At 38.4% G+C, this 27,928-nt stretch overlaps 1 protein-coding gene across 14 annotated transcripts in view; it reads right to left on the bottom strand.

Annotated features, from left to right (window-relative positions):
• Window positions 1–27,928, bottom strand: part of cep170aa (centrosomal protein 170Aa) — a 43,919-nt gene that overhangs the window by 12,507 nt on the left and 3,484 nt on the right. For 9 of the 14 annotated variants that reach the window (XM_051917885.1, XM_051917871.1, XM_051917873.1 and 6 more), the window contains exons 2-12: window positions 22,971–23,112; window positions 20,175–20,264; window positions 17,336–17,414; window positions 16,507–16,565; window positions 16,169–16,340; window positions 14,294–14,431; window positions 9,642–10,091; window positions 4,729–5,270; window positions 3,045–3,173; window positions 2,233–2,368; window positions 339–1,835 (exon numbers count right to left, since the gene is read on the bottom strand). In XM_051917885.1, the coding sequence (XP_051773845.1) occupies window positions 339–1,835; window positions 2,233–2,368; window positions 3,045–3,173; window positions 4,729–5,270; window positions 9,642–10,091; window positions 14,294–14,431; window positions 16,169–16,340; window positions 16,507–16,565; window positions 17,336–17,414; window positions 20,175–20,264; window positions 22,971–23,075 (3,397 nt within the window). In that variant the 5' untranslated portion in view covers window positions 23,076–23,112. Of the gene's footprint in view, window positions 1–338; window positions 1,836–2,232; window positions 2,369–3,044; window positions 3,174–4,728; window positions 5,271–9,641; window positions 10,092–11,888; window positions 12,050–14,293; window positions 14,432–16,168; window positions 16,341–16,506; window positions 16,566–17,335; window positions 17,415–20,174; window positions 20,265–22,970; window positions 23,113–23,298; window positions 23,393–27,928 lie in introns of those variants that run through there. The other 5 variants (XM_051917878.1, XM_051917879.1, XM_051917872.1 and 2 more) reach the window with 4 other exon arrangements.

Genomic DNA, 27,928 nt, shown 5'->3' with positions numbered 1-27,928 from the left:
AAAAAAAGCAGAACTAAAGCACGCAGCATGCTATCAGCATGCTAATTAAAACCCTGCTGCTAAAAAATAAATAAATATATATCTGAATCTAAACTAGTCAACCTCACTAATTGAGTAGTCAGTTGTTGGACTTCCATCGCTACTGCATACTCAGTACTCTGATTTGTTTCTTTATCTGAAATGAAAAGAAGATATGGCATCCAAACAAATTACCTCACTTCAACTAGCTTCTGCTAATCTAGCAGGAACAACTAACAATTAGCAAAGGTTTTTGTAACATTTCCAATCATGCAGCAGCTACATAAGTATATCAATATTATTATTACATTCCTCCTCACCTGATGGGGTGCTGTTGACAGGTGGTGTCTTCGGCTTGGGGTCCGTTAGCTTGGAAACACTATTAGCCCTCATGCGTGCCGTTAGCTTGCCGTCCGCTACTTGTTGATTTGTGCTTCTCAGCCCCAGACGAAGCGCCGTCTCTGCCGACAAGCGTGTTGCTGTGGTCCGACTGACCGTGGCCTCCGAATCGCTCCTTGCTGAAAACGAGCCGAGTCTGGTGCGTCGAGGTTGCGCTAGCATGTCAATGCGTGACTGCGCCTTTCTTCCCGATGGTGGTTTAGAAGTGGAACTGGTGGTGGACACCTCAGACGCCACTGAAACCCTGTCCGCATCTGCCAGGTCTGTGTCCGACGTGTCTCCGAGCCGAGCCCTGCGCAACAGAGATGCCCTCGTGGGACGTGGCTGTGGAAGACCAGCCTGTTTCACGAGGGCCGCGGTGCTAGTTTGCAGCGTCTTGCTGGGCTTTGCGGACCTTGCGGATTTGCTGGTATCAAGCTTGGACTGCAAGAGGTCATCAGTGGAGGTGAAGTAACCTTTGGTGTGTGAGCGGCTGGAATATGTCTCCTGGTCCGAGGACAGGATGTCTGAGATGGGTAACGAGGACGTCTGGTCATCATCAGTGAGATCTTGGGATGGTTGGCGGCCACGGGAAGCTGTCTGTACTGAACGGCGAGCATCTGAGCGGCTTTCTGTGGTCTTGGTCTTGGTTTTCCTCTCCAGACGCTCTCTCGCACTGGTCGTGGTTTTTGATGTGGTGCTCACATTACTCTTCTCTCTATAAAGGCTGCTGAGGGATCGTCGCTTCTGAACCGCCTTACGATCGGCCTCGGCTGCTGCCTGGCTGACCGTACTGGTCGTGTCGATATCAGATTCTGGGGATAAAGGGCAGGCTGGGGGACAGCTAGGTGGCGTTACGGGGTCCAACTTCTTCTCATCCCGGAGTTTAGCCTCAAGGAATGCCATGACAGCTTCAGTGTCTTTGAGAAGAGTTGCCGTGTCCATGCTGCCCACGGAGTCGCTTCGCTCCCTCCCGCCATTCTGTCGGTTGATGCGAGGAATCAGTTCTATGGGGACGTTACCACTGGGTTTCTCAATGGTAAAACTACCCTGCCTCACCAGCGGTTTCCCAGACCTCTCGCTATCACTTCCTTTACTCTTGTCCTCAGAACGCCTCCTGCGACTCTCCTCTGACGTTCTCCTCTCTCCACTTCCCAGGGGGCGTGCAGAAGACTGTTTTCCGACCTGCCCGTCCTGCTGGATGCTCTTGGATTGGCTAGACTCAATGTCCTTGTTGTCCGGAGTGGTGAGGCTCTGGCCATCACCTTTATGGTCATTGTGGCTTTCTTTTTCCTGGGGTTCTGTGTCCTGCTTCTCACCGATCTCAGAGCGCTTGATCTTCTCCTCAGTTGGAAGCTGCGGAAGAGTCCTTCTTTTGCGCTCAGCTTGGCTGGAAGTGGTGGAACCGGTGCTCTTGATAGAGATGCCAGCATCACCATCTGAAGTGGGAAAAGAAAATGCATATTATAGTAATGCAACTACTATTCAAAAGTTTCGGGTCAGTAAGAATTTCTTTTTAAGAAATTAATACTTTTATTCAGCAAGGATGCATTAAATTGATCAAATGTGACAGTAAAGACATGTATAATGTTATAAAAGATTTGATCTCAAATAAATCCATAAGACACTTCTTTCAAAAACATTACAAAAATTCTTATTGAACATTTTAAAAGTAGTGAACATATACATTAGAGAATAATGTAATAGATAATCCATGGCTAGATGTGCATTACAAGATTTTAATTATCGATACCATACACATTATTGGGTAATATTACAGATTTTTTAATATAGCAGTATTTTTTGATATTGGATATATACAATTCACTAAATTACCTCGCTCTTGATGAACAAAAGGTGGTGGTTCGGCTCCAGAGCCCTCTGGGTCTGTTCGTGTTTGATTAGCAGCTAAACTGGCCCACTGTGAAACCCAGCGAGGGCTGCCGACTGCAACCGAATCCTCCACAAGTCTCTAAAAATGAAGTAAAGATGCTCTAATCACTTGATTCACCCCTGCAATGGTTGTCTGTGGTACAGTCTTGCATACAGTCCAGGGCTGATGACATGGGTTGTGTGATCGGGACATTACATTTATAATGTCTTTTCCAAACAAACTACACTTATTTGATTATGTTAGCCTGAGTAAGCACCACTATAAATAGTTATACAACAATAATCAGAAAACTCGAGTCTCTGCTCATATTAGAGTGAATACTGGGTGTAAACATGGCATGGATCCACAACAAGGATTCAAAACAAGGACTCTTTTGTAGCCTTACTCTTGTGTGAGTGTGTGTGTGTGGATATTGCCTTAAGGCAGCAGACTACTACTTCTCATTCCTGAACTGGGTCAGTGAGCAAGCGGCCAGTTTTCTGCCTAACAAGGAAGTGGTCAGTGGAGGGAGTGACTGACAAAGCACTGTGTCAGTATTTCTGAAAGCCCTTTCCAAGTAACATCAACCCAAATCATTCAAACTAGAATGTGAAACGCAGTTTCTGTTACATCTGCTGTTTGATTTCAACAAACATCACACTGCAAATTATGAAAACCTGTCATTGTTACTTTGACAAAAGACAGCTGTCTGTAAATTACATAAACGCATAATGATAAGATAATGAAAGATAAAATAAAAGGTAGTTTATCATACAGAATGTATGTTTACTTCAGCCTTTACCTCAGTCGCAGTGGAACTGAGCTTCTTGCCTTCCTTCACTTTTCCACCTGCTTCCCGTTTCTCAGGACAACCAGGATCCTGAGAGTTCTCCACCCCAAACACCTACACATGACAAACACAAAAACACACGTAGGAGAATCAAGAGTTGCTGCTCTCATCGGCGAGCTGTGACACAATGGCAGCACCTATGTGGCGAAAAGAGGTCAAACAAACACAGCTGCGCAGACTCCATAGCAACAGAGCCAGAACAACATCTTAGGAAGGAACGAACAGGAAGTATTAATATCAGTTCAACAGAGACACCTTTACAACACAGGATGTTTAAAAGTAAACTAACGTCAGCTTTATTGACAGTCACTCAGTTTAAAACTAATCTATCTATCCGACAATTTACTTGGGTCATATATTGAATATTCACCATATATTTTAAAGTATTCTTGTGCCACTATAAAATTAAGCAATAGTGGGAGGAATTTAATCTGCTTTTAATTTGGTTTTTAATGTCATTTTCATTTTTTAAAGTTTCCTAAAGACTTACACTACCAGAGTTTGGGGTCAGTAAGATTCTTTTTGAAAGAAATGTTCTTTTATTCAGCAAGGACACATTTAATTGTTCAAAAGTGACAGTAAAGACATTTATAATGTTACAGAAGATTTCTATTTCAAATAAATGCTGTTCTTTTGAACTTCCTTTCAATCAAAGAATCCTGAAAATGAACATTTATCACACAAAAATATTAAGCAGCACAACCGTTTTCAACATTAAAATGAATACTAAGAAATGTTTCTTGAGCAGCAAATCAGCATATTAGAATGATTTCTGAAGGATCATGTGACACTGAAGACTGGAGTAATGATGCTGAAAATTCACAGGAATAAATTACATTTAAGAACAATAAATGTAGTTTTGGTGAGCATAAGAGACATCTTTCAAAAACATTATAAAATCTTAACGACCCCAAACAATTGAACAATAGTGTAAATAACAAGATATATATTGAAGATCACCAGAAGGCTGAAAAATGTTAAGAAGTTTTTATTCACCCCTCATTCATTGCTGAAAACCACAAACTGCACATTATTATGTTTTCCATGGTATTTTATAATTAAATGCATGAACATTCATAAACACTCCTTAAGTAATAGCACCCAGACATGCATTAAAAAGCAAAGCTTTAAAACTCCCTGAAGATAAAGTGAATAATGGAGGAGTTGATTGGTTGGCCACATAAGAGCCATTATAAAGCCATTAGACAGAGCTTCACAGCAAGATGCACTCAAACTGCTTGATGTTCAGAGACAGATTTCCAGGATAAACACAACATTCACAATGCACTCAGCAAAACATGTTGGAAATCATTACAGCTCTTGTATTGTTGTATAATGATTGATATTCTACTATTTCTGACCTCTAACCTAGTATTACACTTCTGCATTCAGTATAGCTATCCATTTTTTCCTCAAAGGGAAGTGACTCTGTTGTTAGCACGAGTCTTGTGAATAATGATGAGGTTTAATGACAGGGAAACTCCACCATTCCACAACTAATGGATAAGTGCTCAAGTGTTTAACAGATGAAAACACGTCAATACGGTTGTGTGTCAGACAATATCTTCAGGGTTAGGGTAAAATAGGGTTAAAAATGAAGTTGTCATACCTTATCGATCATTCGCCTGGCTTCCTCTTCCTCAGGGTTGCTTTTATCCAGTTCAATGGTGTACGTGCCCTTGTCACTCTGGTCGTCATCTTGTTTCTGAGCCTCATCTGTGGGACTGGGCTGACCAGTAGCAGCAGGGTTCTGCACCACCTTTGGTTCCTCCGATCTCTGCTTGAGCAGGAGTCGAGCAGCCGTGGGGGCGACTGCCGCCAGTGATGATGACATGCCCTTGCTGCCGTCCGCTGCTGTGGCGACGACCTTAGGATGTGAGGGCGGTGCAGGGCAAAGTCCTTCCCCTGCCACGCCTCCGAGCAGTGGTGCGGTCTGTGAAAACGAGTAGGAGCGCCTTTTGCGAGGGTTATCCTCATCATAGAACTCAATCATGAAGGCTGTGCGGCTCACAGAAGACGACCCCTCTGTTTTGACCCGACCAACTCCTGCGGCTCTCAAGCGCTCCTCCAGTGCGGCGTGGCGTTTGCTGCCAAAGCGCAATCCCAGGCCGTTCTCTGAATCGCTTTGTGTGCCATCCTCGTGTTTACTGCCTGTAACAGAAGATCGTTTTGAAGGGTTACGGCAAATCTGAACACAGAACAGGGCAGTGCTTTCAACCAAGTGCACAACTTCAGATGTAAACCTAACCAGAGCTAACACAAAACCCCCCATACGATTCACCCTGAGGCTGTGATGGGCGTTAAAGCTTGGCTACAAAACCAGTTAAGTCTCTGGACGCTACCTAAGCCCTACTCTCAGCGAGCCCTACTCTCACAGGAAAGAAAAGGCGAGGAAATAAGAGGTGGAGGAGGGGGTCGTCTATTCTTCAGCTTCGTCGGCTGAGGAAGCAGCATGCAGTCAGAAGTGACAGCCTCTGCTCTGCGAGACTGGGAGAAACAACTACACCACTCCGACAGTGGCCTTTCACGCACAAACCGTGAAACAAAGCAGCTCTTCTGTGTTGCACAGCATGTTCTTTGAACGAGGAGAGCTGGCCCCACCAGTCCTCTATGAGTCAGACTGCATTTACTCCCAACTAGCCCCATAACACCAAACAAACATGTGTATTAAATTATACAAACATGGGAATTAACTTTTATTATTGTTTCACTGCCTCTAGTTCAAGCTCTGTATAATGTACACTACCGCTCAAAACTTTGGGGTTAGTAAGATTTTTTAAAAAAGAAATTATTACTTTTATTCAGCAAAAACACATTAAATAGATAAAAGTGACAGTAAAAACATTAACAATGTTACAAAATAAATGCTGTTCTTTTGAACTTTTCATTAATCAAAAATTGTATCATGGCTTCCACAAAAAATAATAAGCAGCAAAACTGATTTTTTTAAACATTGATATTAATAAGAAATGTTTACTGAGCACCAAATCAACATATTAGAATGACTTCTGAAGGATCATGTGAAAATTCAGCTTTGCCATCACAGGAATGAATTACATTTTAAAATATAGTTAATAGAAAGCAGTTCTTTTAAATTGCAATAATATTTCACAATATTACTTTTTACTGTTCAAATAAATGCAGCCTTGGTGAACATAAGAGACTTAAAAAAAAAAAAAAAAAAGCTACAAATGGACAACAAATTTAAACAGTAGAGTATCCATTTAATCATCTGAAATCCAACTTTATTATTAAAGGGTTAGTTCAGCCAAAAATGAAAATTCTGTCATTAATTACTCACCCTCATGTCGTTCCAAACCCATATGACCTTCGTTCATCTTCGGAACACAAATTAAGATATTTCTAATGAAATCCGAGAGCTCTCTGACTCACATGGACAGCAATTTAACTACCACTTTCAAGGCCCAAAAAGGTTCTACGTCCAAACTCTGGCTCAGTATTAGTCGCTAGTCGACGCATGTGTGTGTTGCTGACGCAGGAGCCGGCCAATAATAAGTTGGTGTTCTGACATAGAACCTGGAAGCGCTGGACATAAACAATGTAGGAGAAGAACGTAGAGAAGAAATTGTTGAATAAAGTCACAATTTTTGTTTTGTTTTGCGCACAAAAAGTATTCTCATTGCTTCATTAAATTTAGGTTGAACCACTGTAGTCACGTGGACTAGAGCTCTTGGATTTCATCAAAAATATCTTAATTTGTGTTCCAAAGAAGTTTGGAATGACATGAGGGTGAATAATTAATGACAGAATTTTCATTTTTGGGTGAACTAACCCTTTAACAAACTATCATAAAGATGAAAACAAAAGAACATAAAACAATACTAACGAAAACTAAACAGACTTTATACAAAAAAAAAAAACAACTTTTAAATATTTTCAGTTGATGCTGTACGGTCTGATTTAATTGACCTCTTAAGCCTGACTTCAGACTGTCTATTCTGCCCAATTAGACAGGAAGGGGCATCTGATCAATATGTAAAACAACCAACCATAGTTTGCAAGTGATTTTTAAGGGCAGATAAATCTGAAATCAATGACACCACAATAATATAAGAGAGTGCAGCAAAGTGGTTACAGCAAACAATAAATAACTTACACACTTAAATAAATTGGAAAACTATACTGAAAACATTTTTTAAATGAAAATTTCAGCACAATTAAAACTAACAAAAAATAAAATGAAATTGAAAACCAAAATACTAAATAAAAAACTATCTTAACTCTGCTGAGATCATGAATTTTAATATTTATATAATATTTTACATTCATTTTAATATGCATGTAATATTTTAGTTTCTATCTCCAGTTCTCCAAATTCCAATACACTATTTTCTGACCTCAAACAAGAAACAAGCCCTCAAATGTTAAAAACAAAAATCAAACTCACCGGTGGACAATCGAAACGACAATTGAACTCACCAGTTCTCAGATCGCACCCAACAAAACAAACAGCACCAATGCAGTTCCCAAAAGACAACCGCAAACACAAGCACTAAAAAACCACGCCTGAGACTGGATAGACCGCATCGTCTACCAGCCTTCAGCAATTATCAGTCCTGCTTAGAGCTCACACGTGGATTCATACGCTGTCAAATTCATATGCACTCCTTTGGCCGCAAAACACATGCTCCTCATAAATTAGCGCCCATTTCATTACAGAATCAAGCGATGGGAGAGCTGAGCGGACATGCTGCAGTTTTCACAAAGAAAAGTCCTACCGGAGGGAAGCATCCCATAGAAGGAGATGATGATTTTGTTTTAAATCAGGTCTTGCACAAATGTAGATCTCATTCTCAAAGCCTAGCTAAACCATCACACAGACTGATCAATAGAACGTAAATAAATGCAGTTCTGCTACGGCTAGAAAAATGGCTCCCTAAGGAGAGTTTAAGGAGAAAGTGGAGCGCTAACCGCAATCTTTGCTAAGCTCTGTCAGTGGGTGCAAGGAAAAAAAGGGTTTAAAAAGTGCTAGGTGGCAGATAATCCTCTGGAATGGGAAATGCAGCTGACGCTACACAACCTGTCTACTGGCTGGAGAGTTCAGTACAATCTGCTGATGTCATCATTACTGCATCCCATTAACAGCCTTGAGAAATTCAGAAAAATGTAGAAATTCAGAAGTCTAGCTAATGAAAATGAGTGGATGGCTGTAAGATTTCAGAGGTTATGCCTCACACGATGGGCATCTTTCATTAATCTATATGATTCTGTACATTTAATTGTATTGAATGCTCACAATAATGAGTCACTGCATGATTCCACAGCACTGCTCATACATTTTTGAAACAGAGAATGGCAGAAGTGAAAAAAGAGGCATTATCTTAGGAAGCTTCAAGCTGACAGAAAAGTCAGAACTATTTTTTCCCACTTCAGGGCTCCTGAAATAAGGCACTGTGTACTTCCTCTGTCGTATACTCATCTCTTCTGAGTACAAATAATCCATCTAATTATTTTATTATTAATAAATTAAAAATATAAGTTTAATTTCATTTTAATTAAGAACTGACCATTGAAATCTCCCTTGTGGCTTTGAGACATTAAATTCATTAGGAAATTTCCTGCGGATGTCTAGCGGTGCCATCAAAGAGTGGTACAAGGTCTCTTTTAAAAGCCTTCACACTCACTATGCCTCGGTGGAGACAAAAACTGCCAATCTTTACCTGAACACTGCATCATCACAAACCATCTGCAGGCACACTTCTTTTAGGATCACATGACTAACTACTGTAACAATCCAAATTGTCTTTATTTACCCACCTCCATGTGTTATTTTTTCTGTGGAACACAAAAGTAAACATTTTAAAATAATTGTTTTGCAGCTCTTATCACACAATGACATTTCATAGTGAAAAAAAGAAAAGAAAAGAAAAGAAAAAAAGCACAGTGAAAGTAGTAGAATAATGTCTTAAATTTTGCCTAATGCCAGTTTATAGTCTTCACTGGCTGCCCACAAGCAATGTCTACTTTGACCCGCTCTCAAACACTGTAGTTGTAGCTGAGGCCTGGAAGAATTTGGTTCGTGTTGTTGACATGTCGAGAAGACACTGTTTTCTGCCCTGCGAATCCACTTAGCATGCATGCTGGAATTGATACGGAAAAACCGATACCATTGTTCATATCACTGTGTATCAAGCTGTGAGGAAGCCCCTGGAGCTGAAAATCAGATATGGTAATAGGAGTTTCGTTTCCGACACACGCTATAAGCGGTAAACCAATCACAATAGACTAGGCCGTCTGACCAATCAGAGCAGAGTAGGCCTGCGGAAAGGAGGGGATAAGAGAGACTGAATCTTCGAATGAACCGTTTTCAGACTCTTTGAGAAATTAGGTGATATGCAATGTATATTAAGAGAAAATGTAAGTTTTTTTGACCTTGGATGTTTGTAAACCTATTGTAGGAGAGCCTCCAAAACAAAATTAGGAACTTTTAAAAGCATAATAGGGGCACTTTAATAAGTTACTTTGATAAAAGTGAATAAATGTATGTAATGAATAGCGTACCTTTAAGCCTCTTGAGGTGAACAGGCACATCACTCTTGATGCTCTTACTGTCCTCTTCTGTGGACTCACGCCTCACTAGAGGAGGGTCATTCTGGGCAAGCCAGTCAGCCACCTTGCTCTCAGATGCCATGATGGCTGCCTGCAGTGTGCTGAGGTCTTTACCGCCAACATGAGGTGATTTTTTAGGTCGTGGACGAGACACATGATCTTTAATGGTGACCTTCCCTGGGGAAGTATCGTCAAACTCAATGGTGAATGATGTGTTGGCCTGTGAGGCGGCACTGCCAGTGGCTGATTTTGCAGCCCCAGTGTCCTTTGTTGGGATCTCATGGATGCTGTTCTGTGCCATTTGTCCCTCCTTGCTGGGAATCTCAAAGTAGCTGGGCTCAGCGCCTACAGGGCCCAGACCATTTTCCTTTGATTTATCACCTCGCTTGGTCTCTTTGCTCTCTGTGGGGCCACAGAAAAAAAGAGGAAGAAAAATAAGCATCATCTATAAGTTAAGGGTCACAGCCTCAAAAGGAACAAAATAAGATCAGATAGCTATAAATGTCAAGACTGTGGACTTGAATCACTGTCAGGACAAAGCCACTGTTAAATTTCTGTCACATGACAAGAATTAATGTGACGGCTAATGGCACTATAACAACTTAATTGGCTGAGGACAGATGCTCTGACACCCTAGACATGGTGCTAAATTCTGGAAATGACAAACAGTATGACAAATGCTACACCCTATTACCAATTTTCATTCTATTAGCTGGTTTAAGAAAAAAATGACACTGTGTCTGATACATAGATCAGAGGTTCTCAGCCCTAGGTGATTTCTATGAACTGTATCTAATTTAAGGTAAAATTCTATATATATTAAAATACAAAAAAAATTAAAATATTAATTGTACACTACCGTTCAAAACATTAAAACATCTTACAGACCTCAATGTTTTCATAAGAAGTCTCTTGTGCTCAGCAAGGCTGCATTTATTTGATCATAAAAACAGTAAAAGCAGTAATATTGTGAAATATTTTTACACTTTAAAATAATTATTTTAATATATTTTAATGCAATTTATAATTAATTTTTAGCATCATTACTCCAGTCTTCAGTGTCACATGATCCTTCACAAACCATTCTAATATGCTGATTAACATTTCTGATTATTATCAATGTTGAAAACAGTTTAATATTAATAGTGCTTAATATTATTGTTTTTTTTTTTTCAAGATTCTTCGATGAGTAATATTTGAATGCATCTTTGCTGAATAAAAGTATTAATTTCTGACTGAATGCCCTAAAATTCCAAGTACTGTCTGCCTGTACTTATCTTTGCAAAGCAGGATTTAATGTTTTTGTCTACAATAAGACCAAACAAACATTCCAAGATGGGATGTCAGCACTTTCATAAGGGTCATTCACACAGGATGTGTTCTTGTGTTCAAAACTACTATGGAGCACAACAGAATAGAGCAAAACACAATTTTTCAGAGCTGAACTACTTTTAACTTGAAATGGTGTTTTAAAATACAGCTCTAATGTAGACACTGAAAAATAATGGAATTTACTAAATAGTATGTTAATCCTGTAATGTAGGCAAAGAGAAGGTGTGTAAGAATGTTGCAACCTAAAAAAAAAAAAAAAAATCAGTCAAGGAGCAAAAAGTCTGAGAACCACTGGTTTAAATTCTCCCTTTAAACTGATATATTTATTTACAGCTCAGCAAGCTCAATTTAAAGAAATATTAGTACTTTAGAAAATACTCTACTGTTAGCAACAGGTGCACAAGGCATTTGCAGGCACAGCAATATTTTCCAAATATGATGTCATCATGACTTCATCAGTAATGCATCTGAAAAAAGTTCCACTTAAAGTTCCACAATTACACCCCTACATTTATGTCTAGTTAATCCTCTGACCAATACAACCTATCAGAGTGCAGCTGAAACTTCCTATTTTTAAAAATACTTTGCACTTCCTCTTCTAAACCAAAAGCAAAATGCTTCTTTGTATCCTCTCTTTAGCTAAATCTCTGCTAACTAGAAAATACGACTACCCGAGTCAACAGAAAAGCGCTGAACATTATTAGAATCCTACTTTACTTAACTACTGTGAAATCTATTTAGTAGAACCAAAGAAACCAAAGAAAGTTTTTATGAAGCACAAGGTCTTATACAGGTTTTCTAGCAAGTTAACATACAATTAAGCTAGGCTTAATAAAGCACAACAACTCAAATACTCAAAATACTTACAAATCTAGCATATGTGGCTGCCTCTGTGATGAACGGCGCTGGTGTCACAGAGGAGAAAGCAAACACGCCTCCGTGACAATGGAGATGGAGGGGGCTGGGCCTGTCTACAAATGAACCTATTCACTTCTTAAGGGAGACGGCTCCCTTTACATTCTCTTCCTCTTCCTTTCCTACGCTGGCCTGCGAGTCCCTGCCTTCGAAAAACCAGCCTTGACTGCTGCCTAAAATAGCCCTGGGAGGTGTTGGAACTTTGATGTGGTGGGCTGTTGCATGAATGATTCTCTCTCTCTCTCTGTGGCAGCACTGAGGTTTATCAAGTCTAAAACAAATAATGCTGATTCATTTGGAGCCTCCGCCAACTCTGCCGTCTCCTGAACCTGAATCTGTCTTCATTGCCTGAACAAGACTGCAAGGTTTTGTCAAACAATGCCATTCAGTGTGCCAGCACTACCCCTTCGAGATATATTTACCCAACATTCCCTCAGAAAGAAACAAGGCTTCTTCTGGGAGTAGATTTTGTGTCTTTGAACAGAGACGGTGCTGTTTTGAGTGAATTAAATTAAGAGGGCTCAAGGGAACAAGTGCTTTAAGATCTTTGATGGTCTATTCTGGGGTCAATGATAAAAGCAGTACACATGATAAAGAAATAAACCTAAAAACTTTCTGTTTAAGTATATATGAACAAATATGGATAAAACACATTACCTGTTACCTCTGTCTTTACCTCTGGCCATGTTTACATGCTGGATGAAGCCGAGCTAGAATTACATTATCTAGACCTGATAGTCTGACTTCACATAAACCAAAATGCTATGAATATGTTTTTTCTTGCTTTATTTTGAGTGCACTTGTCTGGTTTAGTGTCTATAGCAAACATGTGATGTCCTGCTGTGGTAAAGCCTCAGTAATCTACAATCCCATTACTCCTATACGGAGTAAGTTAATGGGATTCCAGACCCCTGGATCAAAGCACACTACAACACGCCAGTTTCAATCGGCAGCATATTTTACGCTCTTTTACTGGATTAAACAGCAAACAATCCAAATGTTAATTTAATACAACTGTCCTCTTTGGTCTACATCTCAAACTGTGTTAGTGAGCATCTCCATGTGGCTGTCTAATTAAGCTATTTGTGGAAAAATGACTTATTCTCGGCCATATGTGGACTAATCAGAAATGTTCTGGACATATACACATATGTAAAGATTGACATATATATTTTTGAGATTATTGTTAATCTTTTTTTCCCCCTAGAAAAATACCTAAATATCCAAAAAAAACAAACAAACAAAAAAAACAACAAGATACACTACTGTTCAAAAGTTTGGGGTCAGTAAGATTTTTTAAAAGAAATTAACTTTTATTCAGCAAGGACGCATTAAAATTATCAAAAGTGACAGTAGCATTTATAATGTTACAAATTATTTCTATTATTTCAAATAAATGCTGTTCTATTGTTTTTTTCTATTCATCATAGAATCCTGAAAATATTAAGCAGCACAACTGTTTTCAATATTTGATAATAATAAGAACTGATACTTGGAACAGCAAATCAGCATATTAGATTGACTTCTGAAGAATCATGTGACATTGAAGACTGGAGTAATAATGCTGAAAATTCAGCTTTGCCATCAAAGGAATAAATAACATTTTAAAATATATTACAATAGAAAAAATTTATTTTAAATTGTAATAATATTTCACAATATTACTGTTTTTACTGTATTTTTTTATTAAATAAATGTAGCCTTGGAAAGCAAAACAGACTTCTTTTTAAAATAGCGTAAATTCTTAAAAAATCTTTTAAAAATAATCCTAATATCTACATTTATTTCACAAGTAAATTCAATTCCTTTTTAAGTGACATTTGATAAAATTATATTTTTCATTGAAAACAAGACATAAAGGTTGTGTGTCCACCAAAGTGTTTTTTCCTGAGGCTAGCGTATTTTTCCCAATTGTTTTCAATAGGAGCGACGTGTTTTTAAAACAGCAGCAGCGTGACGAGGCGCTGAGTGTCTATTTCATGCTGAGCTCTGAGCGCTCGGCCTTTTTTACAAGTCGCCAAGAGTTGAAGAATGTTCAACTTTGGGTAAAACGCAGCGTTCATCACTGTCACTTTTTACCCAGCCATCCAATCAGAGTGGAGGAGGGGCGTAACAAATACCACACCGACCAACCGCCACATCCTGCTGAAGATCTCTCAAGCGCCCACAGCTAGGCATTTGCAGCAGAGCGCCTGGCATTTTCAGGTGGCTAAAAACACTTTGGTGAACACGCAGCCAAATGCTAGATATTTGTACTGTATGCCAAATCAAATACAAATTATTCTAGTAAAACAATCCAATTAAAAAGATATTTTGTATAAACAGGAAGTTTTTAAAAGGATTCTGGGATGTCTTACCTGTCCCGCTGTTCTCCTGCTTCTTTCCAGATGTTTTATTCTCCTGTTTAAAGGAATTTTCATCATCTGCATCCCCATCGCCCCACCAGGATGGCTGTCCATACAGTGGGGTTCCCCTGTGCAAGGCAGCTATATCACCTGTTACAGAAAAGAAAATATTAGCTTTTCTTTGAGGACACAAGAATTAATGTACATACATTATACACAATGCTCACTATACACAATGTACTACATACACTTAAGTTTGTGATCGCACCATGTATGAATGAATTAATAATGTAACACTTTACAGTAAGGTTTCATTTGTTAACATTAGTTAACAAACCTAAACCTTAATTTCATAAAGTAGAAACTAAAAAGTCTGTTTCTGATCAGTGGAGGGCAGAACACTTTCCATTTGCACAGGATCACTCCTAAGTCAAGTGAATTGCAGAAGAATGCTTTGTTGTTCATTATATTGATTCAGTGATTCCTAGTGTTGCAGTGGGTTTGATTCTCTACAGAAATCAGTAGATTTATTCATGTGCTATTCACAGATGCATCATGCAACTTTAACAGCCGGGGGTTAAGCGACTTTTGGACAAGCCTGACAATTAGCAGGATGAAATAACCAGGTGGCAATGAGATAACAGCACATGTTAAACGCTACCCACCCTTGAAACACTGATGGCTGGAAAACAGGCATGGGCGTAGCGCTGTTTTCCTACCCTATTATTAAATACCCAGCACTTCACGACAGGGCTGAACCACAGTTCTAATTACGTAGAGTAACACATACACTACATGTGTGTTTAGATGGGTTACAGTCTCAAATAAAACCCATTAAGCTCTGGTTTACAGTGATTTTACAACAGCTAATAAGGGCCGTGTTAGGCATGATGCTACATTATTACTACATATACCTGGTAAGGTTTCATAAACTAAATGCACTGCAACAAAAATAGCAATGGATGCCAAGAAATACACAAAGCAGCCGCGCAATAATACTGATGTAATGAGGTCACAGCTTTGAATGCTCCTCAGCCAATCATAGTCAAGGACCAGAACTATCCATTTTATAATATATTTTTACACACTTTAAAGAAATATGAGTAGTGCTAGACTGCGCTAAACTCGCCACCATCAATACTAGAGTGGGTGGTTACCAAGGCCTTGCTATGTGGTTGCTTAGGTTTTCTCAGTGGTTTTTATCAAGTTGCTAGGTGGTTGCTTACTGGTCTAAGTCAAAAGAGCCCACCCCAATTATATTCTCTAACATGCTAAAACCTAGATATGACTCTGTGAATAAGTCTATGTGATTAAAATGAACAGAACCCCTCTCCTCATCAAGCTGCATGATTTGAGGTATCATTCATGTCCACAGCACAAATGGTGTGACCATCGATGCATGTGTGCAAGACATTAAGAGTTGACAATGTTATCCTTAAGTTTCCTTTTGTGTCAAGCTTTTATCCATTTTCCATTACAGGGAAAAATCAGATGCAATCTTCTTTTTAGCCAGAGGGCTGTTTTATCTTTTACAACTGTAACATGTTTGTGTTTCTACTGTGTGAGGAGAATTAATGTTTTTTTTTTCTGAATCCTGCCCTGGTGCTTGACCTGAGATGAGATGATAGAAGGTCACTTGCACCTGCTGCTAGTGTGCCTTGATAAAAATAGACCAAGCTCATTTATGTCACCTTGCTCTGGTGTAAAGGGACAATGGATTAATCAGATGGGGCAGAGCAGGGGCTAGTCCAGTATTACTCATTTAAAGAGTCACATTATTTAATGAAGAAACATTGTTTTGCATCACCTACAAAGTAGTCTAAAAGCTCCAGACACTAATATAATTATCCATAAAATACACCCTGACATCATGAAGGTGGTTTTTACCTGGAATCTTGTCATCTCCTTTGTTAGCCTCTGCAGGTTTGACTGCTGGTACAGCAATGGGCTCTGTGGGTTTGTTCACTTTGGCTTTGTCTGGGGAAGACTTGGGGGTTTTTAAGGGCTCTGCACAGGTGGGCTTCTTGCCCAGTTGAAGTTGGCTGGTGAACTTCTCATGCTGACAGAAAGGAGGGAGAAGAACACAGTAAATGCCAGAAACCTGCCATCAGACATTACTTCAGGAAAATAAACTACATAAGGCAAGCACATGCAATTCTGATAATACAATTGCCAACATCTTTATAAATTGATGAACCAGCATGAAGATGTAGTGGTTGTTTTACCTTCAGAGCCTCCTCTGGCACATGCAGCTCTCCTCGCACCACAGTGAACAGGTTGGTATGTGAGTCAGGTTAAGGAAGACGGTCTCATAAATAGCTAAAACATACTGAATGTCCATACACATTCATACAAATGGCTCAAAATTAACTTTCTGCCACCCTTTTAGACAACGTTCACACACATGGGCAACACCCGCAAATACTAGTCCATGAAACCATTTACGTCTAGGTCTACATCTCAATCTTTGCCATGCACATACACACAAATCTTCCTAATTAGGAGTGAATTAACTAACTAAACTGCAATAAATCACACAAGGATAATACTATGAAATACAATGCGTAAATTAAAGAACACGAAGCCAGCTCATTTTCATTATGACCAACACAATCTACCAATAGCAGCACAAATTAAAAATAAAGTGGCTTGGTAATCGATATGTTTGTATAATATCTTCCTCTGGCATTCCAAATAAATGAACACGAGTTAAGAGTTTTCTTCCTTCTACCATGTGCTCTCTGTTCTCTGTGGTGCTTCCTCCAAGCAACAATGGTGCAAATACCAGTAAATTGACTACTCCAAACCTTACACTGCATGAATACATCTGAAAGGGAAACTCTTACAAATGCATATGCAATAAAAACAGCTGCAAAAATAACTCTGTCCACACCTTCTCATCATTCATTTTTCACTGTGTGTCTTTAGTAAATTCTGACAGCATTTTTTAACACCAAAAGAGGGTTTGCGCTGGCACAAGCTGTTAGTAAATCTGGCCCTAGATCTTAAAAGCTTTCAGAGGAAATATCCGATGACAAGTTCATTGAAGGATATCATATCCAAACCTTAGTTTGTCATCAATCTTTAAAGTGATGTACATCTGTTCCTGGATCCTGACATCATTTACAAATGTCTGAAAAAAAGACAATTAAAATTCACATTTTAGAGGGCTGTTCAAATTATACTGGTTGAAATACTTATGTAAAAAGTTCAAATCACAGACACAGAAGTTAATTTGTGGATCACAATATGTACTGTACCCTACATAGGCCAGGCGGTTTGGAGAATGGATGAATGGATATGAACTGTTTTGTATATAGAATCTTGAAAGACCATGTTAATTAAAAACATTAGAAAAAAAAGTCCTAAACACTTCTTCTAGTAAAATTTTTTTTTTAAAAAGCCTTTATGGAGCCTTAATAAAGGCTTTTTAACTTTTTGTACTAGAAGAAGTAGGCAGATTGTATTAGAGGGAAGGATGTTCTCATTTAGAGAGCATTTGATTGGACAAAAATCTGTGTAGTGCAGGATGAGTGAATCAATATTTTTCCTGTTTTCCCCAGAAGAGACTGTAATTTTTAAATGTGGATATACCTAAGCTAAGGGGAAATTGTCAACATTTAGAAGTATTTAGAAGCATATAGACTATAGATGATTTCAAAGGTAACAAGCACAAACTAAAAGCCATAAAACACTAAATTATATTGCATGGGGTATTTTATACAGGAATAATTAAGTTAGAAAAAGCAAACAAACAAAGACTTTAAGAATTATCAAAGGATTAGACAGCTCAATCTGCGTTTTTTTTTCAAAAGCCACTTAAAAATTTTATAAATTGAGTAATAATGACATGTTAATGGTTTAATCTCAAAATCTCCTTGCTCTCTAAATCCCCATCGGACTGTAAAGATCACCATACACTACACCCCATTAACCTGCCATTCATTAAGGAAGCAAGACGTTTGTGTATTTAATGAGTCTGACTTCAAAAGTTCACTGAACAAATGTTTTACAGATCCCTCTAAACATATCACTACATTTAGAGCCACCTCACAAAGTCTGAAAACCTTCAGGGTGATTATAATGCGCTGTAAGGTCTGCTCTGTCTCAAATATCACCCTTTTCCTGCAAAGCCCAACAAAGAGGGGGAGCTAATCGCACTGACAAAGCACTTTCTAGAGCATTCAAGTTTAAAATTTCCATTGAAAAGCTGAATCAATCTCCTCCTCTGTCCTTCCTTCAATATCTAAAGACCTTAAGATATTTTGTAGGAATGTGGGGTCACAGTAGGGGAATTTGTGAAGTGGCTGACTATAAGTTATTTCCCTTCATTCTATTCAGTTTTCAGCATGTGCCAGCTTCAACTAAAGGAATATGGTAGTTTCATGCAACGTCTGGGCTTGTTGTGTGAGGGTTTTGTTGAAAATGGATCCCTGGTCAACATAAGTATAAACGGTACTGAAACTGCTAAAAAAAGGTAGATAATATGCTGCACACACTAGAATAGTCATTTCCTGCCAAAGCAGGATAGGAAGAGGAATTCTTAAGCATGACTCAACAGGAAGAGGTTGTAATTTGTGTGAGTGGCCCCATGAGTTCTGATTTAGTCATTAAGATTCTACTGACCTCAAACAGATGGACATAATCTAAAACAAACACATAGCACAGACTCAGGAAAAGCAGGCTGCACCTCAATATATTACTAAGGCTTAGAACTACCACATCGCACAAGACTCAAGTATGAAGTGGGAAGTTTGCATTTAAAATGAGCAAGAAAACATGAATCTGTGTCGAGATTCAGCAAGAGGCTGAATATACATAAAATGGAAGTTAAAAACTTTCTGCATGACTGTTATCCTGCATATTACATGCTGACTGACTAAACAAGTCAATGGATGTGATTACTTTAAACTTATATTATTTTATTATGTAAGAAGAAAGAGACTGTAAAGTCATACAAGTGACAGGTTATGTACAGCACATTTATGTAGAAAACTGTCTGTCTGGTCAAATATAAAAAAAAAAATCTGACATCAGAATGGCATGACTGACCAATCCCAATCAACCAATCAAGTACTCTAGAGAGTTGTGTAAGAGGTTTTATTTATTGCTAAATAAAAATGTATTATTATTATTTTAAATTGATTTTATTATCTCTAAATTTAATTTACTGAACTTACTATAATTTAAGATACTATTGTGTTTTATATAATTTTTCACTATTTGTTCCTTTAAAGGGGAAATGTTTCTTTTACATGGTGTTTGAACACTGATGTGTGTCCACAGTGTATGTAAACAACCAGCCTATAATGGTAAAAATACATCCACTCCTTTTTTATAATCCCCATTAGACAACCGTGCCGAGAATTCCGGCCCAAGAATGGTTGGTAATCGTGCCGTGCCATACCAGGCTCAAGTGGAGCACAACTGGAACCGTTCCTTACCATTCTAAGAACCGTTCGGCCCAATGGTGGAAAAGCGGCTATAGTCCGCCATATTTGCATCCTCGCTATAGCACCTATTGATATAATGTCTTTGCCACATAAATATTATAAATGTTCTGTTTTTGGATGAACCAATGAACATAAGAGTCTCCATAGACTCCTGGCATCTGAGCCACTGAGGAGACAGTGGATGAATTTCATTTATGAAGGAAATGTGCTGAAGAAATTAGGTAAAGTCTTATATGTTTTGCTCACACGCAAATAAGGGCAAATTGGACATGCTATAATAAATGATCTCTAGGGTATTTTGAGCTGAACCTTCACAGACACATTTGGGGGACACCAGTAACTTATAATACATCTTGTAAAAAGGGGCATAATAGGTCCCCTTTTTAGTGGCATTAATTTATCAGAAATGTACCACTCCATTCACTTTTGCTGTTACTCACCCCATTCAGGCTTCCTAGATCCTTCACTTTGTGCTCGTCACTGCTGGACTCATAGTTGATAACAGCATGCTGCTTGTCTACACTGCGAGACTGCAATCACATACAGGTAAAAGCAGAAGTTACGAATCTGAGACAGCTTGCACTGAGCATTATTACTTCATAGATTTGTTATTTTTGGATGCTAGTTTATATGCAGTCACAGAAGTACTTCACCTTGTAGCAATGATAGAATTTGAAGGTGACATCTCACGTTTGCAACATACCAGACATCTGATGAGAAACATTCTCTCACACAAGTATTGCAGTTTGGTTGTAGCCTCAAGTTGGTCACATTAGCGAAATTTTGTGGACAAAAAAGTTCCATTGTCTACTGTCAATACCATAGAGATGTATGAAGCACAGCCAACAAAACATGCTGTTTTCTGTTGGTCAAAACAGTAAATTCACATGACCAACTTGAAGAAGTTGCGAAATCTTGGGGAAATCTTTCGCCCATTTGAGAAATTCTTTATCGCGTGGATTCCTATTGAAATGACTGGATTTTGCCCATGAAAATTCACCAAAGTAGCAAATGTTTAATGTTAAATGTCAGAATGAATTGTTTAATTAATTTTAAGTCACTTTATTTTCATTTAAATAATGCAATGATCCGCTAGAGGAAAGACCAATCTCTACATCTCTTGTTTGCAGACATAGTAATGACAAGTGAACAAATAAATGCAAATAAATGCAAACACAAAAGTTTAATGTATAGTCGAACCTATATGTGCTGACGATAAAACACCTAAAATGAGTGTACATGAGCACAGTGGCTCTATTTTAAAAGAGAAATATAATACTTTACCAATCTATTTTGAGACAAACCATGTGACCTCTAAACGTATTGTAACGCAATCACATGATCAGATTGAGTTTGATTTATGCTTGACCCTAACATGGAAAGTTCAAAGAGGGAAATGGGGGTTTCCTGACTAAACAAAGCCTTGTTTATGTCTACCAGAGACTAGAGTTTAAACGCCTGAAACCCCAGAGTCAGTTTGTTCATCTACAGTCTACTATACTCACCATTTCATAGTACAGCTAGCCTGTTTCATTATGTACCATTAACTGGATTTAAGAAAAGGCTTTTTGTTATTGTTTTGAGGTGCAAAGAAGATATTTCCATTAGAGACTTTTGACCAAAATGTTTCCTCAATACCGCAGAAGGCCCTTTTCACCTCAGTTACTAATGTGTTGTGAGAGGTTTTTAGCGCCTTGTTGCTAATGATTCTATGAGTTACACTGTACACAGCTTTTCTTCAAGTGGCTTATATTATATTTGCAGAGTTTGTGCTGTGATACGTCAAGTTTGTTTTGGAGTTGGACTGGGTTACTCAGCTCTCCAATGACATGACTGACACTTTCTCATTCAATGTTTGGCGTTACAGTGTATGATCTCGTAGTTCGACACTGTAGTACATCTAAAAGTACCCCATGAGCTGTTTGCCCCACTTTCTATTAATAAAGCAGCATGACTAACACGTGTATACTGATGCTGAGGTAGATAGTAACAGTCATGCCACTTAGCTGGAACACAACTTTCCTCCTGGGTATGACTTAATTTGTCTCCATCCTTCCTATGATCATTACACAGAGCTTGTGAAGAACACTACTATTCAAAAATTTCGGTTTGATGATATTTTTTAAATGTTTTTGAAAGTTTTTTGTGCTCATGAAGCTCATAATATTACAGTAAAAACAGTAATATTCTGAAATATTTTTACAGTTTAAAATAACTAATTTCTATTTTAACATTTTAAAATGTTATTTATTCCTGTGATGGCAAAGAATTTTAAACATCATTACTCCAGTCTTCAGTCACATGATCCTTCAGAAATCATTCTAATATGCTGATTTGCTCAAGAAACATTTTTATCATTATCAATGTTGAATAGAAAGTTCAATATAACAGCATTTGCTTAAAATAGAAATCTTTTGTAACATTCTAAATGTCTTTACTGTCACTTTTGATTAATATAATGCATCCTGCCTTTTCTTTCAGGAAAAAAAAAAAGTGCTGACTTTTAAACGGTGGTGTAACAGCTCTCCAAAACCTTGTTGTCTAATACCTACATAGACAAGCTATGTAGACAGTATCCAAACCAAAAAGGAACTTTATACGTGACAGATTTGGTACATTCTACATAGGAAGCAACTCATGCAATTAGCGCTCAACTCACATTTAATTCCAATGGAGTTTGATAATAGTATGTCTTAACTTGCGCTGTTTACATTCAGCACTTCCAGGTTCTACGTCAGAACACCGGCTCAGTATTGGCCGGCTCCTGCGTCAGCATCACATGCATGCATCGTGCTGCTCAAGTGATCAGCTTCAGCCAATACTGAGCCGGCGTTCTAACATAGAACCTGGAAGCGCTGAACGTAAACAGTGTAAGAGAATGACATAGAAGAGAGGATATTGTTAAATAAAGTCATTATTTTTGTTTTTGCACTCAAAAAGTATTCTCGTCGCTTCATAAAATTAAGACTGAACCACTGCAGTCATGTGGACTATTTTAACGATGTCTTTAGTACCTTTCTGGACCTTGAAAGTGGTGGTTAAATTGCTGTCTATGGACGAGTCATAAACCTCTCAGATTTCATCAAAAATATCTTAATTTGTGTTCCGAAGATGAACGAAGGTCTTGCGTGTGTGGAACGACATGAGGGTGAGTAATTAATGACAGAATTTTCATTTTTGGGTGAACTAACTCTTTAATAGTTTTAGTTTTAACACTGAGAGACACCCTTCCTGACCTGTAGCATAAGCTCGCAGTCATCACGACCCACAAAGATCATCTCACGGGGCAGACGGTGCCGCGTACCCCCGCTGCTCACGAGGAACCAGGACGTGAGGCTCATCTCTGCACTCTTCTCCAGCCTCAGTCCCTACGTCATCCTGATGGATAAGATAAAGAAAGAGACATTTATGAAAAACTTTCTATCAATAATATTCCATTTTTCACTCCATACAAACTTTTATTAAACTTTTACAAAGCTTTTACAAAAAAAAAAAAAAAAAAAACAGTGGACTTTTATAAAGAGATCATGTCCGTCCCACACAGATGTTTAAATTTGAACCGACAGTGGAATGTGGGTGGAGGGAGAGAGAGATCCGTTAGACCGCGCTGAAATCTGCTGCATGCTGACTCTCTTCTGAAGCTACAGAAGCCTGGGACTCTTCCCTCCTCCCTCGCTGCCTATGATCATTGCCAGATGCGGCAGGAAGTGATGTAGGCAACTTGGCTGTACTGGGCTCTGGGATTTTTTTTCCTTTCTATGAAAAGGAGGTCACATTCAGCTGCTCCAGGCTACAGCTGCAAATGGTCTGGGGAGAGGAATTTAATGTATCCTCCTGACATACAAACCCACTTGCCCCTTCTAGGTAACCCAGTGATACTGTTCTTGAACCTCTTTTATTTTACAAAATACATGGTACTCCAAAGTATACCATGGTAGAACATGGTATATGTCTAAAAAAAATCATGGAGGTTGTTGTTTGTCTAGTCTGTAAGTTATTTACAGCAATGTACCATCTCAAACACAAATGGACAAATGAAAAACAGAATAGGTCTCACTGACATCTTTCATTATTATTGAGAGCATGTCTGTGTCACCTGGAAGACCCTCATCACTAATATCATACAGCACTCACAAGCAGCTAGAGCTACTTCACATTGGATATTGTGAAATGCCTTTTTATTAGCATATCGCTATGACAACATCTTGATCAATAATGTGTGCTGTTTTGATAAATGGGCCCCATATTTGCTTAGAGTGCACTATGAATATACAACTTGAGGAGCTGGAACACAAAATCCACACACTGAAATACAATTAAGCTGACCTCCACATACAAATTCTAAATATCCACTTATGGATGTAAAGTAGATGTAACCAAGATTTTTTAAATTAACATAATATAACACACTTACTATGAAATAGTAGTGCTTTTATTCAGCAACAGAGTTGTGATATTGCCTGTAGGTTTGGGACAATGTGTCGGACAGGAATAAGTTCTGAGAAGTCCTTCACAACATGCAAGGAATAGCTGAATACTAGCAGCTGGGTTTTCTCCTTTCTGGAACACAAGCATTAATCGAGCAACCACAGGAAAGCCTTTATACCCGTCAACTACCCACAGAATTCAGGAATAAGCACAACGTGGCAGTGGCACTCTGATGTGGCACGAAATAAAACTTTGATATGAAAGAGCTTTGGAAGCTGGAGAATGTTGGTCGTCAGTACCTTCTGATGAACACATGCATTCAAACCAATCTCAATCTTCAAACCCATCACAATCCCTGCATGGCTGCTGAGACAATCTTGAGAATAAGAGTACTTAAAGACTTCATTTAAAAGCTTAAAGTGAGAAGGCAAATCTGCCGACTTTACTCGGGGTGAGCTTCACCTTCTTAGAGGCACACACATGCTTAAGATTTCAAGAGTCGCCGAATAGACACATCACTTTCTATTGAAGCAGCTCTGTGCCCCAAAAAGCTCCCCCCTTCTTCCAAACTGAGCGACATATGGTGTTTTTAATGGGTGAAAGGGTGATTTCACCATGCTGGCTGTGAGTGCATCCTCCCGCCTCAATGTCTGAAGAGATGGATTGTTTTGGGTTGACTGAGTGTGTTTGAAATGAACAGGAAGTGTGGCTAACGCTTCCTCCTGCTCATCTCTGAATCTCTGTCATCTTTAAGAGGAATAAGGCACTGACTTACTCTGGAATAAAAGAAGCAGTGAAGCTGGAAACCACCAATTTAATAAGGAATAACAACTGGAACAACTAAAATGTGATATTTTTTGTTGTACTACACACAAAAGTAAAACATTTTCAGACTGGTGTTTTTCAAGTATGAATCTCATGACTTTCTGCATGAAGTCTACACCCATCTAATGAGATCTCCAGCCAGATGATGACACAACCGTGTAAGTGTCCTCCCTAATTCCCCTGACCTCATATCATGACCCATGAGTACTAGCCTGACCCATCTCTGCTGCAGCCCAGTCTAGCAAACAGACACTCTTAAAGGAACAGTTCATCCCAAAATTAAAATTCCGGCATTTATTGACAAACAAGTCAATAAATGACATATAAGCACGCAAAACATGAACAAAGTGCACACATTTGGATTTGTGCCGAATGTGAGAGGTAGCACATGAGTTTATTTGTAAAGCGCATCTCCTTCGCTTTCAATAAATTTGTTCTGAATACCCTTAAATTGAAAGGATTTGTTGTTGAGTGAGGGAAACTACTATTTACATTATTTCTGAATGTAATAATAAAATGTGACTTATACAACACATTGTGACTTATCAGTGTTTTTTCTCTCAACAGTGCAATTTTGACCCGGTGCGACTCTATTCCAAAAAATACGGTATATGGAAAACAGCATAGGAACATTTTGCATCTTTTGTGGACCACAATAGAAAGAAAGTCATACAGGTTTGGAACTACATGAGGGCGAGTTAATGATGAGAGAATTTTCATTGTGGGATGAACTATCCTTTTCAAACTTACTGTGTGAGATTAACACTTCATGACAGACAGGGTTTAGGTACAGCTGATGTAATGTGACATGAATGTCGCTCTTTCAGAAATGTAATGTTTCGTCAATACAGTGATGTCTTTGTGTCTGTGAATGCCAAGTGAAGGTTACAAGTCATTGGAGGTAACATGATGTTGCAAGGCAAATAAACACTGTGAATTATAACTACACTGTTAAAACGGTGAGTGAAAAAGTCAAAGTCCTCACTGCTGCCATCAGTATTCACTGAGGCATCACAAACTGTTCATTTTATTGTCTCGGTTCATTGCTTTTATCTAACTCACCACACTCAGAAATTAAATCTTCATTCATTTTCGCTAACAAAGCATTTGGTTTGCATTATCAAAAAAATTATTCTAATTTCCAAAAACAGATGCTCCAACAATAAGCCTGAGGGCATCTGAGCCTTCTGTCTCAAACCTAGGAAGACATCTAACTACATTTCTGACTCTCCAGATAATATACACTAATCTATTTTAAGTGCATCTCTATATGCTAATGTTGGGAGATAAATCGATCCACAGACATCCTCAATGCTTGAGAAGAATACAAGTGGGCTTGACAGAATGAACAGTTGACTTTCATTCAGATAATTCAAGTTGATGTTTGCACTGGAAGGGAATAGATTTAGTGTCTTGTGTGCGAACAATGCATGTGCCATTCACCTTACTTCATGCACTCTCTCCACAGACCATATCTTTCTGATGTTGAAAAATGAAACACAATGCATTGTGCCTTTAGCAGAAATGCTTTAAAAAGGGTGATTTTAATTATGCCTTTCCAAGAAAAGGTGCAGTTACATTAGCAAAATTTCAGTCCAAAATTCAGGTCCAATGTTCATTATTAATAGTGTAGTAATATATGAAGCACATCTCACGCAGAAGTCACTTTCAAACCAAGCAACATTCTGTTGGTCAGCATGGTGAATTCATGTGACCAACTTGAACATGAGTGAAATCTGCAAAAGGGAAGTCTTTCGCCCTCACAACTAAAGTAAAAAACATATGCATGTTCAAAAATCTAGAAAAAATAGCCAACTTCACTAATCAAACAGATGTCAGATGTTGGACTATCGTGATGGTTCGTATTACACAATGGTGTTATTTAGATGTTACTACATTGTTCTTATGAATAAGGATGTTCTGATCAGGATTTTTGGGGACGATCATCAATCACTGGAAGCAGTATCGGCTGATACGAACCCTGATACCGATCATTACTGAAATAAATAATACTAAATGATAAATCAAAGGCTTCAAACTTTAACAAATATAGCATTCCTGTGAAATAAATAATAAAAAAACATCTTTTTCAACAGGAAGTAACCATATTTAAAACAACACTGCATAGTTTTCACAGTTTAATTAAATATAGATTAATCCTAAATCTACCAAAGAACAGCGAGTAATTGTCTCTTTGTCTTTTGTTGTTTGATTAACATCAAGGACACAGACAGCAGCAAGTATATTAGGCTGCTGTCACTTTAAGACCTAACGCACGGATCCAATTCTGATACACATGCCACTTATTTCCCAACTGTTTATGTTCACTTAAGACATAACTGACTGTGTTTAAGCGAATACTCACCAAGCCGGGCATTTTGACATTTCTATGTGTATTCGAACATTTAGCACAAACCTGAAGCCCAAATAATCGCTTGTCAGCGTTCCACTCCGTCTCGGAGTGCGCGCACAGAAAGCCGCTTGAGGAACAGTATCTCTTTCACAGATTAAAGCAGTTTTAATAACTCTTTTTATTATCAAGCACGTCCTGCAGTTTAGCAACAGTAGACTGCAGTTTACGACAATCACTGATTTAGCTGATTTGGATGTTAAGTTTCAGCTTTTAGGGAGGAACGAAAGCAATGACGTTGCAAATGTATTGTCCTTTTCAGACACCTGGTAGAACTGCCCAGACCGGTGAATGTAATGAAGCAATTTTAGCTGTGCACAGAAAAATTGTCTCACATCATCTGATCGGCCTTTAGAGACCACCCGATCAAACAATAAAACGATTATCGGTCGATAACGATCGGATTTCAGATCACCTCTTGAATCCACTAACTAAACAACTACATATACATTATACAAAATACAAATAGAGTTCAGTTACTATAACATGAAATATAAATAAAATTCATTTTCATAGCTACAGTCACATCTC

Source organism: Ctenopharyngodon idella, chromosome 13 (genome assembly GCF_019924925.1).
Source record: "Ctenopharyngodon idella isolate HZGC_01 chromosome 13, HZGC01, whole genome shotgun sequence".
Classification (NCBI taxonomy): domain Eukaryota; kingdom Metazoa; phylum Chordata; class Actinopteri; order Cypriniformes; family Xenocyprididae; genus Ctenopharyngodon; species Ctenopharyngodon idella.
The sequence above is the reverse complement of the archived record's forward strand: the minus strand, read 5'-3'. Positions and strand labels throughout refer to the sequence as shown.